This window comes from Oncorhynchus nerka, linkage group LG14 (genome assembly GCF_034236695.1).
Source record: "Oncorhynchus nerka isolate Pitt River linkage group LG14, Oner_Uvic_2.0, whole genome shotgun sequence".
NCBI classification, from domain to species: Eukaryota; Metazoa; Chordata; class Actinopteri; order Salmoniformes; family Salmonidae; genus Oncorhynchus; species Oncorhynchus nerka.
Genome location: NC_088409.1, coordinates 80223802 through 80243883, shown reverse-complemented (window position 1 = coordinate 80243883; position 20082 = coordinate 80223802). Strand labels below are relative to the sequence as shown.

At 43.1% G+C, this 20082-nt stretch overlaps 1 protein-coding gene across 1 annotated transcript in view; it reads right to left on the bottom strand.

Annotated features, from left to right (window-relative positions):
- The window catches only part of LOC115141308 (chloride channel protein 2-like), a 73775-nt gene extending 54374 nt beyond the window's left edge, over positions 1-19401 (bottom strand). Inside the window, exons 1-2 of the mRNA XM_065000477.1 lie at positions 19204-19401; positions 10707-10860 (exon numbers count right to left, since the gene is read on the bottom strand). Of these exons, the coding sequence (XP_064856549.1) occupies positions 10707-10860; positions 19204-19248 (199 nt within the window). The 5' untranslated portion in view covers positions 19249-19401. The remainder of the gene's footprint in view (positions 1-10706; positions 10861-19203) is intronic.
- Between the last annotated feature and the right edge of the window lie 681 nt (positions 19402-20082).

Below are 20082 nucleotides of genomic sequence, written 5' to 3'. Positions count from 1 at the left end.
TCCTCTAACTCCCCCTCCCATACACACACACACACACACACACACACACACACACACACACACACACACACACACACACACACACACACACACACACACACACACAGACTCTACCAGTTCTTCCCCTATTTCCCGAAAACTGTCGTAACATTATTCCTGCTCCCCAGTCATCTTATTCAGTCTTCTCTCATCTCACCAATGTACTAAACCACACTAATGCTACTTTACCACAGTACGAGATTCTTTCTTTTCCTCATCTAAAGCATTACTACTCTCCCCATTTCTGACTCCACACTTTCCTCCTCCTCTATAGTACGGCCTGTGTGTACTAATGTATAGGGCAACAGGTTGTAATGTTGATGACATGGAGAGGGGTGTACAGTCGTGGCCAAAAGTTTTGAGAATGACACAAATATTATTTTTCACAAAGTCTGCTGCCTCAATTTGTATGATGGCAATTTTCATATACTGCAGAATGTTATGAAGAGTGATCAGATGAATTGCAATTAATTGCAAAGTCCCTCTTTGCCATGCAAATGAACTGAATCCCCAAAAAACATTTCCACTGCATCTCAGCCCTGCCACAAAAGGACAAGCTGACATCATGTCAGTGATTCTCTCATTAACACAGGTGTGAGTGTTGACGAGGACAATGCTGGAGATCACTCTGTCATGCTGATTGAGTACGAATAACAGACTGGAAGCTTCAAAAGGAGGGTGGTGCTTGGAATCATTGTTCTTCCTCTGTCAACCATGGTTACCAGCAAGGAAACACGTGCCGTCATCATTGCTTTGCACAAAAAGGGTTTCACAGGCAAGGATATTGCTGCCAGTTAGATTGCACCTAAATCAACCATTTATCAGATCATCAAGAACTTCAAGGAGAGTGGTTCAATTGTTGTGATGAAGGCTTCTGGGCGCCCAAGAAAGTCCAGCAAGTGCCAGGACCGTCTCCTAAAGTTGATTATTCAGCTGCGGGATCGGGCCAACACCAGTACAGAGCTTGCTCAGGAATGGCAGCAGGCAGGTGTGAGTGCATCTGAACACACAGTGAAGCGAAGACTTTTGGAAAATGGCCTGGTGTCAAGAAGGGCAGCAAAGAAGCCACTTCTCTCCAGGACAAACATCAGGGACAGACTGATATTCTGCAAAAGGTACAGGGATTGGACTGCTGAGGACTGAGGTACAGTCATTTTCTCTGATAAATCCCCTTTCCGATTGTTTGGGGCATCCGGAAAAATCTTGTCCGGAGAAGACAAGGTGAGCACTACCATCAGTCCTGTGTCATTCCAACAGTAAAGCATCCTGAGACCATTCATGTGTGGGGTTGCTTCTCAGCCAAGGGAGTGGGCTCACTCACAATTTTGCCTAAGAACACAGCCATGAATAAAGAATGGTACCAACACATCCTCCGAGAGCAACTTGAACAGTTGAACGGTTTTCCTCCGACACATTGGTGCAGCTGGTTTCCGGGATAAGCTGGTGTTAAGAAGCTCGGTTTGGCGGGTCATGTTTCAGAGAATGCATGACTCGTCCTTCGAGTCCCGAGCTCGTTGGGGAGTTGCAGCGATGAGACAAGATCAAAATTGGGGGTAAATAAGACTGACTTTGAGTGTCCCTGTGTAGAACCTCCACAACATATCCCTTCGAGCATGGTGAAGTTATTAATTACACTTTGGGTGGTGTATCAATACTAGAGGTCGACCAATCGGTCGAATGGAAGATTAATTAGGGCCGATTTCAAGTTTTCATAACAATCGGAAATCTGTATTTTTGGCCGCCGATTTAAACGCTTAAAAAAAAATTGACCTTAATTTAAATAGGCAAGTCAGTTAAGAACACATTCTTACTTTCAATGACGGCCTAGGAACAGTGGGTTAACTGGCCCGTTCAGGAGCAGAATGACAGATTTTCACCTTGTCAGCTCGGGGAATCCAATCTTGCAACCTTACAGTTAACTAGTCCAACGCAATAACGACCTGGCTCTCTCTCGTTGCACTCCACAAGGAGATTGCCTGTTACGCGAATGCAGTAAGCCAAGGTAAGTTGCTAACTAGCATTAAACTTATCGTATAAAAAACAATCAATCATAATCACTAGTTAACTTCACATGGTTGATGATATTACTAGATATGATCTAGCGTGTCCTCCGTTGCATATAATCTGACTGAGCATACAAGCATACATGTATCTAAGTATCTGACTGAGCGGTGGTAGGCAGAAGCAGGCGCGTAAACATTAATTCAAACAGCACTTTTGTGCGTTTTGCCAGCAGCTCTTCGTTGTGCGTCAAGCATTGCGCTGTTTATGACTTCAAGCCTATCAACTCCTGAGATGAGGCTGGTGTAACCGAAGTGAAATGGCTAGCTAGTTAGCGCACGCTAATAGCGTTTCAAACGTCACTCGCTCTGAGCCTTCTAGTAGTTGTTCCCCTTGCTCTGCATGGGTAACGCTGCTTCGATGGTGGCTGTTGTCGTTGTGTTGCTGGTTCGAGCCCAGGGAGGAGCAAGGAGAGGAACGGAAGCTATACTGTTTTTGCATTATTTAAACCAAATTGAACATGTTTCATTATTTACTTGAGGCTAAATTGATTTTATTGATGTATTATATTAAGTTAAAATAAGTGTTCTTTCAGTATTGTTGTAATTGTCATTATTACAAATAAAAAATAAAAATAAATTGTCAGATTAATCGGTATCGGCGATGAAAAATCACAATTGGTCGACCTCTAATCAATACACCCAGTCCCCTCCTAACTCAGTTGCCAGAAAGGAAGGAGATGGTGTAGGGATTTCATCATGAGGCCAATGGTGACTTTAAAACAGTTACAGGGTTTAATGGCTGTGATAGGAGAAAACTGAGGCTGGATCAACAATACTGTAGTTACTCCACAATACTAAACTAATTGACAGAGTGAAAATAAAGAAGCCTGCACAGAAAACAAATATTCTAAGTCACTGCAACAAGACACGAAAGTAATACTGCAAAAAATGTGACAAAGCAATTCACTTTTTGTCCTGAATACAAAGTGTTATGTTTGGGGCAAATCCAATACAACACATTGCTGAGCAACACTCTCTATATTTTCAAACATGGTGGTGGCTGCATCATGTTAAGGGTATGCTTGTAATCGTTAAGGACTGAGGAGTTTTTCGGGATAAAAAAGAAGTGGAATAGAACTAAGCACACGCAAAATCCTAGAGGAAAACCTGGTTCAGTCTGCTTTCCACCAGACACTGGGAGATTAATTCACTCTTCAGCAGGACAATAACCTAAAACATAAGGCCAAATCTACAATGGAGTTGGTTACCAAGAAGAAGGTGAATGTTCCTTAGTGGCTGAGTTACAGTTATGACTTAAATCTGCTTGAAAGTCTATGGCAGGACCTGAAAATAGTTGTCTAGCAATGGTCAACAACCAATTTCACAGAACTTGAATCATTTTGAAATGAATAATGGGCAAACGCTTCTACTAAGCTAACATATGTATTTTTTAAAGATGGTTATGCCAACGATCATTTAGCTATTTGATTTTGAGGACCCCTTTAGGTATAAGAAGAATTTTTTTTTGATGAAACATTGAATTTGACCTGCTATTAGCACATACAAATAATTGATTCACACATGGAAAATCAGGTAGTCCAAAAATAAATCAAAAGGAAGTTTGTTGTAAAATGTCTGTCCTATATGGTTGGTTCCAAGATGGCATAGCAGTTCAGACGTCTTTTGTCCTCGTCTTGTCGTGTCCCGTATATATATCTTTACAACTTTTTCCGCATACCTTTTTATATATATATTTTTATTTTCCATAAACTCATCTTCAAAACACTCTCCTGTAACCCGCCTCACCAATTTACATTTATAAAAAAAGAAAGTATTATTTACCTCAAATCTGTAATCCTCCATAGAAGCTAACCAGAAGCTAGCCAGAAGCTAATCCAGAAGCTAATCAGAAGCTAGTTAGCTTCTTTACTGGCTAATCGTTAGTATTCAGCTAACCACGGTTTGTGGTCATCAGCTATCCTTTAGCTCGAAAATCTATCGCCAGTTTTGTACGGCACGGCTCGGAATATACCGGATCTATTTTTCTCTCCATGTCCCTGGATTTCAACCGCTAACTCTGGACATTCATACCTGGATCTTGCAGCTAGCTAGCTGCTAGCCGTGTGACTATCGGCTTTCGTTGATTCCGGAGCAAACATCAATTATTCCGGAGCTAGCCAGCTGAAGAGTTCCATCAATCACTCCTGGGCTACAATCACCTATACGGACCCCTTTTTACTGCCAACGCGGAGCCCCACCAGGCCTTTACAACTGGACTACCGACGTTATCTACCCGAAGGAGTTATCCGGCTGGCTCCTCCGTCGCGACGTTACCTGAACGCCTATCTGTGGCCCGCTAACCGTTAGCTGTCTTATCGGCTGCTATCTGAATAGACCTATCGGGCAATTTATTTTAATTTGATTTTTTCTTGGGCCTCTATTGTTTGTTTTTTTGTGTGATTTGGATTTATCCCCTCTACCACACGGAACCCCACTAATCCTACCGACTGAAACGCACGAGGTGGCTAATAACAGACCTCCATCCTATGCTAGCTTGCTACCGATGGCCCGGCTAGCTGTCTAAATCGCCGTGACCCCAACCAACCTCTCTACTCACTGGACCCTTTTGATCACTCAACTAAGTATACCTTTCCTTAATGTCAATATGCCTTGTCCATTGCTGTTCTGGTTAGTGTTTATTGGCTTATTTCACTGTAGAGCCTCTAGGCCTGCTCACTATAACTTATCCAACCTATTAGTTCCACCACCCACACATGCGATGACATCTCCTGGTTTCAATGATGTTTCTAGAGACAATATCTCTCTCTTCATCACTCAATACCTAGGTTTACCTCCACTGTATTCACATCCTACCATACTTTTGTCTGTACATTATACCTTGAAGCTATTTTATCGCCCCCACAAACCTCCTTTTACTCTCTGTTCCAGACGTTCTAGACGACCAATTCTTATTGCTTTTAGCCGTACCCTTATCCTACTCCACCTCTGTTCCTCTGGCGATGTAGAGGTGAGTCCAGGCCCTGCAGTGCCTAGCTCCACTCCTATTCCCCAGGCGCTCTCTTTTGATGACTTCTGTAACCGTAATAGCCTTGGTTTCATGCATGTTAACATTAGAAGCCTCGTCCCTAAGTTTGTTCTATTCACTGCTTTAGCACACTCTGCCAACCCAGATGTTCTAGCTGTGTCTGAATCCTGGCTTAGGAAGTCCACCAAAAATTCTGAAATTTTCATCCAAAACTACAACATTTTAGGACAAGATAGAACTGCCAAAGGGGGCGGTGTTGCAATCTACTGCAAAGATAGCCTGCAGAGTTCTGTCCTACTATCCAGGTCTGTACCCAAACAATTTGAACTTCTACTTTAAAAAATCCACCTCTCTAAAAACAAGTCTCTCACCGTTGCCGCCTGCTATAGACCACCCTCTGCCCCCAGCTGTGCTCTGGACACCATATGTGAACTGATTGCCCCCCATCTATCTTCAGAGCTTGTGCTGCTAGGCGACCTAAACTGGAACATGCTTAACACCCCAGCCATCCTACAATCTAAGCTTGATGCCCTCAATCTCACACAAATTATCAATGAACCTACCAGGTACCTCCCCAAAGCCTTAAACACGGGCACCCTCTTAGATATCATCCTAACCAACTTGCCCTCTAGATACACCTCTGCTGTCTTCAACCAAGATCTCAGCGATCACTGCCTCATTGCCTGCATCCGTAATGGGTCAGCGGTCAAACGACCTCCACTCATCACTGTCAAACGCTCCCTGAAACACTTCAGCGAGCAGGCTTTTCTAATCGACCTGGCCGGGGTATCCTGGAAGGATATTGATCTCATCCCGTCAGTAGAGGATGCCTGGGTATGTTTTTAAAATGCCTTCCTAACCATCTTAAATATGCATGCCCCATTCAAGAAATTTAGAACCAGGAACAGATATAGGCCTTGGTTCTCCCCAGACCTGACTGCCCTTAACCAACACAAAAACATCCTATGGCATTCTGCATTAGCATCGAACAGCCCCCGTGATATGCAGCTGTTCAGGGAAGCTAGAAACCATTATACACAGGCAGTTAGAAAAGCCAAGGCTAGCTTTTTCAAACAGAAATTTGCTTCCTGCAACACTAACTCAAAAATGTTCTGGGACACTGTAAAGTCCATGGAGAATAAGAAGACCTCCTCCCAGCTGCCCACTGCACTGAAGATAGGAAACACTGTCACCACTGATAAATCCACCATAATTGAGAATTTCAATAAGCATTTTTCTACCGCTGGCCATGCTTTCCACCTGGCTACTCCTACCCCGGTCAACAGCACTGCACCCCCCACCGCAATTCGCCCAAGCCTTCCCCATTTCTCCTTATCCCAAATCCAGTCAGCTGATGTACTGAAAGAGGTGCAAAATCGGGACCCCTACAAATCAGCTGGGCTAGACAATCTGGACACTTTCTTTCTAAAATTATCTGCCGAAATTGTTGCCACCCCTATTACTAGCCTGTTCAACCTCTCTTTCGTGTCGTCTGAGATTCCCAAAGATTGGAAAGCAGCTGCGGTCATCCCCCTCTTCAAAGGGGGGGACACTCTTGACCCAAACTGCTACAGACCTATATCTATCCTACCCTGCCTTTCTAAGGTTTACAATTGGCTCATTCATCCCCCTCCTCTCCCCTGTAACTATTCCCCAGGTCGTTGCTGCAAATGAGAACGTGTTCTCAGTCAACTTACCTGGTAAAATAACGGATAAATAAAATAAATAAAAATAAAAAAGGTCTTCGAAAGCCAAGTCAACAAACAGATTACTGACCATTTCGAATCTCACCATACCTTCTCTGCTATGCAATCTGGTTTCAGAGCTGGTCATCGGTGCACCTCAGCCACGCTCAAGGTCCTAAACGATATCTTAACCGCCATCGATAAGAAACATTACTGTGCAGCCGTATTCATTGATCTGGCCAAGACTTTCGACTCTGTCAATCACCACATCCTCATCGGCAGACTCGACAGCCTTGGTTTCTCAAATGATTGCCTCGCCTGGTTCACCAACTATTTCTCTGATAGAGTTCAGTGTGTAAAATCGGAGGGTCTGCTGTCCGGACCTCTGGCAGTCTCTATGGGGGTGCCACAGGGTTCAATTCTTGGACCGACTCTCTTCTCTGTATACATCAATGATGTCGCTCTTGCTGCTGGTGAGTCTCTGATCCACCTCTACGCAGACGACACCATTCTGTATACTTCTGGCCCTTCTTTGGACACTGTTAACAACCCTCCAGGCAAGCTTCATTGCCATACAACTCTCCTTCCGTGGCCTCCAATTGCTCTTAAATACAAGTCAAACTAAATGCATGCTCTTCAACCGATCGCTGCCTGCACCTGCCCGCCTGTCCAACATCACTACTCTGGACGGCTCTGACTTAGAATACGTGGACAACTACAAATATCTAGGTGTCTGGTTAGACTGTAAACTCTCCTTCCAGACCCACATCAAACATCTCCAATCCAAAGTTAAATCTAGAATTGGCTTCCTATTTCGCAACAAAGCATCCTTCACTCATGCTGCCAAACATACCCTTGTAAAAGTGACCATGTAAATGAGAACTTGTTCTCAACTTGCCTACCTGGTTAAATAAAGGTGAAATAAAAATAAAATAAATAAATATCTGAAAGACATAAGAAAGATCAGGATTTTTGTATTTTTCTTTACCCATATTTAACAACCAAAAAATTTGCCCTAAACTACTTCTATATACATTTTCGTTAATTTTTTAAACTGGTACAGGGCAACCTTCAGACGAGTCTCGTGAGGCTTGTGTGCATCCTAGAGCAAAACATCTACTGACATGTACGTGGTTGTGAGGGTCTCACCTTTCCACAGAGGGGTCATATTAGTGTGTAGCCCAAACTGTTTGGTCGCTGCAGACAGAAGTTGGCAGACCGGCGGTACTGACTTCGACGGTACTGACTTGTGACGCTTGTGGGAGCAAAACGGAGAACACCATCGTGTTCATGAGAGTCTCATTTTTCCATAGAGTGGTGTACAGTGCCTTCAGAAAGTATTCAGACCCCTTGACTTTTTCCACATTTTGTTAGGTTACAGCCTTATTCTAAAATGGATTAAATAAAGAAAAAAATCTCATCTACACAATAACACATAATGACAAAGCAAAAACCGTGGTTTAGAATTTTTAGGAGATATATATATATATTTTTTTTTTTAATGAAATATTACATGTACATAATTATTCAGACCATTTTTACTCATTACTTTGTTGAAGCACCTTTGACAGCGATTACAGCCTCGAGTCGTCTTGGGTATGACACTACAAGCTTGGTGTAACGAGTGCGCTGAGAGTCGGGAAGCAAGTACAGGGAGTGAGTGTTTTAATAAATAAACTAAACAATAAACACGAAACACAAACAACGCACCAACATGAAACAGAGTCGATAACACCGGAGGAAAGAACCAAAGGGGAGTGACAGATATAGGGAAGATAATAAAGGAGGTGATGGAGTCCAGGTGAGTGTCATGAGGTGCTGGTGCGCTTGACGATGGTGACAGGTGTGCGGGTTAAATCAGCAGCCTGATGACCTAGAGGCCAGAGAGGGAGTATACGTGACACTTGGCACACCTATATTTGGGGAGTTTTTCCCATTCTTCTCTGCAGATCCTCTCAAGCTCTGTCAGGTTGGATGGGGAGCTGCACAGTTCTTTTCAGGTCTCTCCTGAGATGTTCGATCAGGTTCAAGTGTGGGCTCTAGCTGGGCCACTCAAGGACATTCAGAGACTTGTCCCGAAGCCACTCCTGCGTTGTCTTGGCTGTGTGCTTAGGGTCTCTGTCCTGTTGGAAGGTGAACCTATGCCCCAGTCTGAGGTACTGAGTGCTCTGGAGCATGTTTTCATCAAGGATCTCACAGAACTGTGCTCTCTTAATCTTTGCATCAGTCCCTGACACTTAAAAACATCCCCAAAGCATTATGCTGCCACCACCATACTTCACCGTAGGGATGGTGCCAGGTTTCCTCCAGACGTGATGCTTGGCATTCAGGCCAAAGAGTTCAATCGTGGTTTCATCAGACCAGAGAATCTTGTTTCTCATGGTCTGAGAGTCTTAAGGTTTCTTTTGCCAAACTCTAAGCAGGCTCTCATGTGCTTTTTACTGAGGAGTGGCTTCCATCTGGTCACTCTACCATAAAGGCCTGATTGGTGGAGTGCTGCAGAGATGGTTGTCCTTCTGGAAGTTTCTCCCATCTCCACAGAGGAACTCTGGAGCTCTTTTTCAGAGTGACCATCGGGTTCTTGGTCACATCCCTGACCAAGACCCTTCTCCCCCGATTGCTCAGTTTGGTCGGGCAGCCAGCTCTAGGAAGAGCCTTCTTCCATTAATGAATGATGGAGGCCACTGGGTTCTTGGGGACCTTCAATGCTGCAGACATTTTTTGGTACCTTTCCCCAGATCTGTGTCTCGACACAATACTGTCTTGGAGCTCTACGGACAATTCCTTCGACCTCATGGCTTGGTTTTTGCTCTAACATGCACTGTCAACTATGGACCTTATATAGACAGGTGTGTGCCTTTCCAAATCATGTCCATTCAATTGAATTTACCACAGGTGGTTAAGTTGTATAAACCTGTCACAGATGATCAATGGAAACAGGATGCACCTGCGCTCAATTTCAAGTCTCATAGCAAAGGGTCTGAATACTTATGTAAATAATGTATTTTGTTTGCAAAATTACATTTGCAAAAATGTCTAAAAACCTGTTTTTGCTTTGTCATTATGGGTCTGAATAGTGAGTGGTTAAGGTTAGGGCTATGGTTGTTTCCATCAACTACTGTATCATCAAGTATTCTCAGGCTTGCTAGAGAAATGTGAACTGCAGTGGAGCTCTGGTCTGAGCAGTGTGCTCTGACTCCGCCCATTACAACTTCGCTCTCACTGCTGGGCAATTCTTCTAGGGGGGGTGGACCATTCTTGGCACACACAGCAAACTGTTGAGTGTGAAAACCCCAGCAGCTTTGCAGTTCTTAACACACATTGGTGCGCCTGGCACCTACTACCATTCAAAGGCACTTAAATATTTTGTCTTGCCAAATCACCATTTTATTGGCACATATACACAGTCCATGTCTCAATTGCATCAAGGCTTAAAAATCCTTCTTTAGCCTGATTGAAGTGGATTGAACAGGTGATATCAATAAGAGATCATAGCTTCCACCTGGATACAGCTGGTCAGTCTATGTCATGGAAAGAGTAGGTGTTCATAATGTTTTGTACACGTGCAGTCTATTTCTAGTTAACAGGCTGTTCAGTCTACCAAAAACAAACATATTAATCATTATTATCACCATCAACAGTAAACAGAATGAGGTGGCTCACACACCACAAACACTGTACTAGCAAATAAACATCAACACACACACAAACTGACTGCACAAACACTCAAAAACACTCCCTCCCAAATCCCTCCTTAAATACACTCCAGTTTATTTATGTTAGTAACAATGTAAATACATGGTATCTGGCAAAGTTTACGTGAAGTGAGACTTGTTTCACAGTAACAAAGAGAGACAGAGAGAGACCTGGTCAGAGAATATGGTCTGGTTACAGTATGTCCAGCTGGAGTGGTCAGTATTGGTCAGTACTCACTGCGACACTTGGCGCAGCAGCCCTTGTCATTCTCCAGAAGTTCCAGAGAGCGTGAGCGTTCTGTGACCGAGCGCCGCCGCACCCCCTCCTCCCTCAGGCGAGCTGCCTCTTCTTTAGCATATGCCCCCAACTCCTGTGTGTAGCGACCATACATCTGGAAGAACACACAGACAGGGTTAAGGGAGAGCAGTACCAACTCCTGTGTGTAGCGACCATACATCTGGAAGAACACACAGACAGGGTTAAGGGAGAGCAGTACCAACTCCTGTGTGTAGCGACCATACATCTGGAAGAACACACAGACAGGGTTAAGGGAGAGCAGTACCAACTCCTGTGTGTAGCGACCATACATCTGGAAGAACACACAGACAGGGTTAAGGAGAGCAGTACCAACTCCTGTGTGTAGCGACCATACATCTGGAAGAACACACAGACAGGGTTAAGGGAGAGCAGTACCAACTCCTGTGTGTAGCGACCATACATCTGGAAGAACACACAGACAGGGTTAAGGGAGAGCAGTACCAACTCCTGTGTGTAGCGACCATACATCTGGAAGAACACACAGACAGGGTTAAGGGAGAGCAGTAGGTAACACACACACACAAACATATACAAGACATGCCATGTTCTTACAGCAAGGACTGGGTCTCACACTAGACAACCCTACCTACTAGGACACTAGTTTACTTACACATACTGTAGAGGACATTTCTAGACATTTGTTGAATGAATGGGTCCCAATGGCACATTGCAATGGCAGGTAAGTATGGACTATGTATATGGTCCATGTATAGTACTGTATCAGCCAGAACAACTGACCCTATCTACAGTGTATAGGACTGTATCAGCCAGAACAACTGACCCTATCTACAGTGTATAGGACTGTATCAGCCAGAACAACTGACCCTATCTACAGTGTATAGGACTGTATCAGCCAGAACAACTGACCCTATCTACAGTGTATAGGACTGTATCAGCCAGAACAACTGACCCTATCTACAGTGTATAGGACTGTATCAGCCAGAACAACTGACCCTATCTACAGTGTATTGGACTGTATCAGCCAGAACAACTGACCCTATCTACAGTGTATAGGACTGTATCAGCCAGAACAACTGACCCTATCTACAGTGTATAGTACTGTATCAGCCAGAACAACTGACCATATCTACAGTGTATAGGACTGTATCAGCCAGAACAACTGACCATATCTACAGTGTATAGGACTGTATCAGCCAGAACAACTGACCCTATCTACAGTGTATAGGACTGTATCAGCCAGAACAACTGACCATATCTACAGTGTATAGGACTGTATCAGCCAGAACAACTGACCATATCTACAGTGTATAGGACTGTATCAGCCAGAACAACTGACCCTATCTACAGTGTATTGGACTGTATCAGCCAGAACAACTGACCCTATCTACAGTGTATAGGACTGTATCAGCCAGAACAACTGACCCTATCTACAGTGTATAGTACTGTATCAGCCAGAACAACTGACCATATCTACAGTGTATAGGACTGTATCAGCCAGAACAACTGACCATATCTACAGTGTATAGGACTGTATCAGCCAGAACAACTGACCCTATCTACAGTGTATAGGACTGTATCAGCCAGAACAACTGACCCTATCTACAGTGTATAGGACTGTATCAGCCAGAACAACTGACCCTATCTACAGTGTATTGGACTGTATCAGCCAGAACAACTGACCCTATCTACAGTGTATAGTACTGTATCAGCCAGAACAACTGACCCTATCTACAGTGTATAGGACTGTATCAGCCAGAACAACTGACCCTATCTACAGTGTATTGGACTGTATCAGCCAGAACAACTGACCCTATCTACAGTGTATTGGACTGTATCAGCCAGAACAACTGACCCTATCTACAGTGTATTGGACTGTATCAGCCAGAACAACTGACCCTATCTACAGTGTATTGGACTGTATCAGCCAGAACAACTGACCCTATCTACAGTGTATAGTACTGTATCAGCCAGAACAACTGACCCTATCTACAGTGTATAGTACTGTATCAGCCAGAACAACTGACCCTATCTACAGTGTATAGGACTGTATCAGCCAGAACAACTGACCCTATCTACAGTGTATTGGACTGTATCAGCCAGAACAACTGACCCTATCTACAGTGTATAGTACTGTATCAGCCAGAACAACTGACCCTATCTACAGTGTATAGGACTGTATCAGCCAGAACAACTGACCCTATCTACAGTGTATTGGACTGTATCAGCCAGAACAACTGACCCTATCTACAGTGTATTGGACTGTATCAGCCAGAACAACTGACCCTATCTACAGTGTATAGGACTGTATCAGCCAGAACAACTGACCCCATCTACAGTGTATAGGATTGTATCAGCCAGAACAACTGACCCTATCTACAGTGTATTGGACTGTATCAGCCAGAACAACTGACCCTATCTACAGTGTATAGGACTGTATCAGCCAGAACAACTGACCATATCTACAGTGTATAGGACTGTATCAGCCAGAACAACTGACCCTATCTACAGTGTATAGGGCTGTATCGGCCAGAACAACTGACCCTATCTAGTGTATAGGACTGTATCAGCCAGAACAACTGACCCTATCTACAGTGTATAGGATTGTATCAGCCAGAACAACTGAGCCTATCTACAGTGTATAGGACTGTATCAGCCAGAACAACTGACCCTATCTACAGTGTATAGGACTGTATCAGCCAGAACAACTGACCCTATCTACAGTGTATAGGACTGTATCAGCCAGAACAACTGACCATATCTACAGTGTATAGGACTGTATCAGCCAGAACAACTGACCATATCTACAGTGTATAGGACTGTATCAGCCAGAACAACTGACCCTATCTACAGTGTATAGGACTGTATCAGCCAGAACAACTGACCCTATCTACAGTGTATAGGACTGCATCAGCCAGAACAACTGACCCTATCTACAGTGTATAGGACTGTATCAGCCAGAACAACTGACCATATCTACAGTGTATAGGACTGTATCAGCCAGAACAACTGACCCTATCTACAGTGTATAGGACTGTATCAGCCAGAACAACTGACCCTATCTACAGTGTATAGGACTGTATCAGCCAGAACAACTGACCCTATCTACAGTGTATTGGACTGTATCAGCCAGAACAACTGACCCTATCTACAGTGTATAGTACTGTATCAGCCAGAACAACTGACCCTATCTACAGTGTATAGGACTGTATCAGCCAGAACAACTGACCCTATCTACAGTGTATTGGACTGTATCAGCCAGAACAACTGACCCTATCTACAGTGTATTGGACTGTATCAGCCAGAACAACTGACCCTATCTACAGTGTATTGGACTGTATCAGCCAGAACAACTGACCCTATCTACAGTGTATTGGACTGTATCAGCCAGAACTACTGACCCTATCTACAGTGTATAGTACTGTATCAGCCAGAACAACTGACCCTATCTACAGTGTATAGTACTGTATCAGCCAGAACAACTGACCCTATCTACAGTGTATAGGACTGTATCAGCCAGAACAACTGACCCTATCTACAGTGTATTGGACTGTATCAGCCAGAACAACTGACCCTATCTACAGTGTATAGTACTGTATCAGCCAGAACAACTGACCCTATCTACAGTGTATAGGACTGTATCAGCCAGAACAACTGACCCTATCTACAGTGTATTGGACTGTATCAGCCAGAACAACTGACCCTATCTACAGTGTATTGGACTGTATCAGCCAGAACAACTGACCCTATCTACAGTGTATAGGACTGTATCAGCCAGAACAACTGACCCCATCTACAGTGTATAGGATTGTATCAGCCAGAACAACTGACCCTATCTACAGTGTATTGGACTGTATCAGCCAGAACAACTGACCCTATCTACAGTGTATAGGACTGTATCAGCCAGAACAACTGACCATATCTACAGTGTATAGGACTGTATCAGCCAGAACAACTGACCCTATCTACAGTGTATAGGGCTGTATCGGCCAGAACAACTGACCCTATCTAGTGTATAGGACTGTATCAGCCAGAACAACTGACCCTATCTACAGTGTATAGGATTGTATCAGCCAGAACAACTGAGCCTATCTACAGTGTATAGGACTGTATCAGCCAGAACAACTGACCCTATCTACAGTGTATAGGACTGTATCAGCCAGAACAACTGACCCTATCTACAGTGTATAGGACTGTATCAGCCAGAACAACTGACCATATCTACAGTGTATAGGACTGTATCAGCCAGAACAACTGACCATATCTACAGTGTATAGGACTGTATCAGCCAGAACAACTGACCCTATCTACAGTGTATAGGACTGTATCAGCCAGAACAACTGACCCTATCTACAGTGTATAGGACTGCATCAGCCAGAACAACTGACCCTATCTACAGTGTATAGGACTGTATCAGCCAGAACAACTGACCATATCTACAGTGTATAGGACTGTATCAGCCAGAACAACTGACCCTATCTACAGTGTATAGGACTGTATCAGCCAGAACAACTGACCCTATCTACAGTGTATAGGACTGTATCAGCCAGAACAACTGACCATATCTACAGTGTATAGGACTGTATCAGCCAGAACAACTGACCCTATCTAGTGTATAGGACTGTATTAGCCAGAACAACTGACCCTATCTACAGTGTATAGGACTGTATCAGCCAGAACAACTGACCATATCTACAGTGTATAGGACTGTATCAGCCAGAACAACTGACCATATCTACAGTGTATAGGACTGTATCAGCCAGAACAACTGACCCTATCTACAGTGTATAGGACTGTATCAGCCAGAACAACTGACCCTATCTACAGTGTATAGGACTGTATCAGCCAGAACAACTGACCCTATGTACAGTGTATAGGACTGTATCAGCCAGAACAACTGACCATATCTACAGTGTATAGGACTGTATCAGCCAGAACAACTGACCCTATCTACAGTGTATAGGACTGTATCAGCCAGAACAACGGACCATATCTACAGTGTATAGGACTGTATCAGCCAGAACAACTGACCCTATCTACAGTGTATAGGACTCTATCAGCCAGAACAACTGACCCTATCTACAGTGTATAGGACTCTATCAGCCAGAACAACTGACCCTATCTACAGTGTATAGGACTGTATCAGCCAGAACAACTGACCCTATCTACAGTGTATAGGACTCTATCAGCCAGAACAACAGGTAGGATATATGAGAGAGGGGGAGGAAGAGTAGTGATGGGGGGGGAATCGATATAGTTACATACCGAAATATAATGTTTTACGAAATATAATATCGCAATATTATTTTTGCACTAGGTTGTTGTACCTGCACCAAAACTCCAGTATTTTTCCTTCATAGCTTGTTCTCCATCTTCTTTTAAATAGGTAGCCAATTTGTTTTCTGCACTTTTATTTCCATGACTGATCAAAACTCGTTTTCTCATGGCTCTCTCTTGTCCCTCTGCAGCAGATATATGATGAGCAGTATGTTTGTGCCTTGTACTGAGGAGTGGCTTCTGTCTATCCACTCTACCATAAAGGCCTGATTGGTGGAGTGCTGCAGAGATGGTTGTCCTTTTGGAACAGGTATTCCCAAACTGGGGTAGCAATGCCGTCGGAGGTAAGCCAAATAAAACATTTCACTTTTATTTTTTATTAGCTTCACATTTTCAAACAGTACATTTACATTTTCCAACGGGGCTGTACATTTGGGTGAGTTTTTTTCTCTCAAATGAGTAGCCTCGTTTCACTGCCAAAATTAAAATGAAACCATCTAATGTTCAGTGAAATAACAACACAATGTCAAATACAGGTAGCCTAGTCAAATAATTAACATCCAGTCACATTAACCGTTACTCTCTCACAGGAAACCTTCACTCTTGCACAGACATTTAGAAACAAAACATGACAATTTGAAAAAAAGGCAGAGAGTGTTTGGAGCGAGAATAAAAACGACTTTCGAGTAGTAAGACATGTATAAAAGTAACAAAAGTAACCATTAATAAGAAGGGTCTAGAAGCATCTTATATGGTGAGCTACCGAGTGGCTAAGACGTGTGCTCCCTCTCCGACCTCTAGGTCACCACTCCCAGCACACACGTTACAGACAGGCAAGCCCCATACTATTATGGAGGACTTAATTCTTCCTGCTGCCGTGGATATGACTGGGATAATGCTGGGGGAAAAGGACAAAAAAAACTATACAGACAATGCCTTCATCAAACAACACTGTTTCACGACGCATCAGTGACATGGCAGGAGATGTTTTTAAACAATTACTGCTTTGCATACAAGCCAGTGAAGTATATGCGTTACAGCTGGATGAGTCAACAGACATGGCGGCCTGGCACATCTCCTGGAATATGTCCGTTACGTTTATGGGGTGTCAATTAAGGAAGACATCCTCTTCTGCAAACCACTGGAAACCAGGACAACATGAGAGGATATTTTTAAAGTAATGGACTTTGGTGGTCAAGGTGTGTTGGTATCTCTACTGACAGAGCAAAAACCACAATAGGGAGACATAGTGGAGTGGTAACGCGCATGCAAGCAGTTGCTCCCGACGCCACTTGGGTACACTACAGCATCCACCGAGAGGCTCTTGCTGCCAAGGGAATGCCTGACAGCTTGAAAGACATTTTGGACAATACAGTGAAAATGGTTAAATTTGTTAGAGCAAGGCCCTTGAACTCTCGTCTATTTTCTATATTATGCAATGATATGGGCAGCGACCATGTAACACTTTTACAACATACAGAAGTGCGCTGGTTATCAAGGGGCAAAGTATTGACATATTTTTTTAAATTGAGAGACGAGCTTAAAGCTTTCTTTACTGACCATAATTTTCACTTGTCTGACCGATTGCATGATGATGAGTTTCACACGACTGGCCTATCTGACTTGCCTAGTTAAATAAAGGTTAAATAAATAAATAAAAATGTGGGTGGTTTTTTCTCGCCTGAATGATCCGAATCTAGGATTATAGGGAATCTCCGCAACTATATTCAATGTGCGGGACAGAATTGAGGCTATGGTTAAGAAGTTGGAGCTCTTTTCTGTCTGCATTAACAAGGACCACACACAGGTCTTTCCATCATTGTATGATTTTTTTGTGTGCAAATGAACTCAAGCTTACGGACAATGTCAAATGTGATATAGCGAAGCACCTGAGTGAGCTGATATAGCGAAGCACCTAGGAAGAGTCTTGGTGGTTCCAAACCTCTTCCATTTAAGAATGATGGAGGCCACTGGGTTCTTGGGGACCTTCAAAGCTGCAGAAATGGTTTGGTACACCCCCACCCCTAATTTCCTTCATTTTGTCACTAGAGTCAAATACTTTCTGTGGCACACATATCAGGGTCAAATACTTTCTATAGAACAACTGAAATTAATACTCAATGTATGTGTGTTAAACATAGAGGGAGTAAAATGTTGGCAAGCAATAAACATTTCAGAACAACTACTAGTCGAATAAGACATGGGAGGGAAAAGTAATTTTGGCAAAGAGATTTATTTATAGACTAATACACTTTAAACAAATAGCCAAACCGAAAACTGCAGACATTACTAGTGCCTCCCCGCGATCCAAAACGCCATAAAAACAGTTTTATATGAAGCGCAGTCTGACGTGATCATTGACAGCAGCCTTGAAGGACACAAATAAAAATGTTTTCTGCTACTAAGATCAGTTAAATGTAGGCTAAACTGACAACGGACTGAAGAGCAGAACTCTATACTAGCAAGAAAATCGCAGCAATGAAGAATTGAGTGTGTGCGCGTTCACGCGAAGGGGGGATTCTGGCAGGGGGAGATTTTCTGCACAACACCTGTTAGCACATTTTCAGAAAGTTTCCCACTTTACCAATACTCACTTTATGCACATTGTGAATAATTTAACGACCTTAGACCCATTTAATGCAGTGTTTTAAAATAGGCCTACCCCTTTTAACCTCTTAGAAATAAATAAATCTAAATAAAAAAATCTGTGAGAGAGAAATCATAAACCTCTAAGTATCTTGTGACCTCTCATTTTACCAAACGTAAGCACCAGTCCAGGTGCGAGCCCAAAACTTTGAAGCCGTTCTCGACGTAAAAACAGTGAACGACACTGGCTCAAAAGCAGATGTAACGGACAACAAACACCGATTTCACTGTGTTTCTTTAAATATATTTATTTAAATAGGCAAGTCAGTTAAGAACAAATTCTTATTTCAATGACGGCCTATGAACAGTGGGTTAACTGCCTGTACAGGGGAAGAAAGACAGATGTGTACCTTGTCAGCTCGGGGATTTGAACTTGCAACCTGCCGGTTACTAGTCCAACGCTATAACCACTAGGCTACCCTGGCGCCCTTGCACTCGTTGAAGTGGCAACAATTTAGGTGATGAACGCTCAACTGGTATTGTATATCGAGAGAACGGAGAAAAGCGTTTCTCAGCTAGCAACAAGTTAACTTACCAACGTTTGTTCATAATGTAGCCCCCGTTGATCGTCGCTGGCCATGGCTGCGCTGTGTTGCTCGCGCTACCGGCAGAGAGGTGCGAGAGATGAGGATGAGGAATTCTTCTGAGGTAGGAGTGAGACTCAAAAGCTCTCTCTTGTTTGCTAGTGACTAGAACACTACGCGGATTAACGTGTCGTGAAGCTGATGACGTTCACGAGATGAACTCAAAAGTGCTGTTTAACAAAATTCCTTCATTTTATATCCCCAAATCTCTTCAATCCAGAGGCGGGACTTGTGCAATGGTGTGTAGTGCTTTAGGTGCGGGAGCGCCCCCCCAAAAGGTAGTTACTTCATTATTTCGCAATCAAAGTTTGTACCGATAGATGTAGATTATTGAATATTATTATAGAATATTAATCAAATGTATCCTCCAATTGCAACGTCTGCCTATGCCCATACATGTTGTCTCAAGAAACGTATATTTTTAATACCCTCAAACATCAAGTTTGGTATACCAAGTTTGGCATACCTACAGTGCCTTCAGAAAGTATTCACACCCCTTTACTTTTTCTACATTTTGTTGTGTTGCAGCCTGAATTTAAAATTGTTTAAATTGAGATTGTGTGTCAGTGATCTACACACAATACCCCATAATGGCAAATTGGAATATCGTTTGTAGAACATTTTAGAAATGTATAAAAAATGTAAAGCTGAAATATCTTGAGTCAATAAGTATTCAACCCCTTTGTTATGGCATGCCTAAATAAGTTCAAGAGTAAAAATATGCTTAACTAATCATATAATAAGTTGCATGGACTCATTCCGTGTTCAATAATAGTGGTTAACATAATTTTTTTATGGATGGTGTATCAATACACCCAGTCACTACAAAG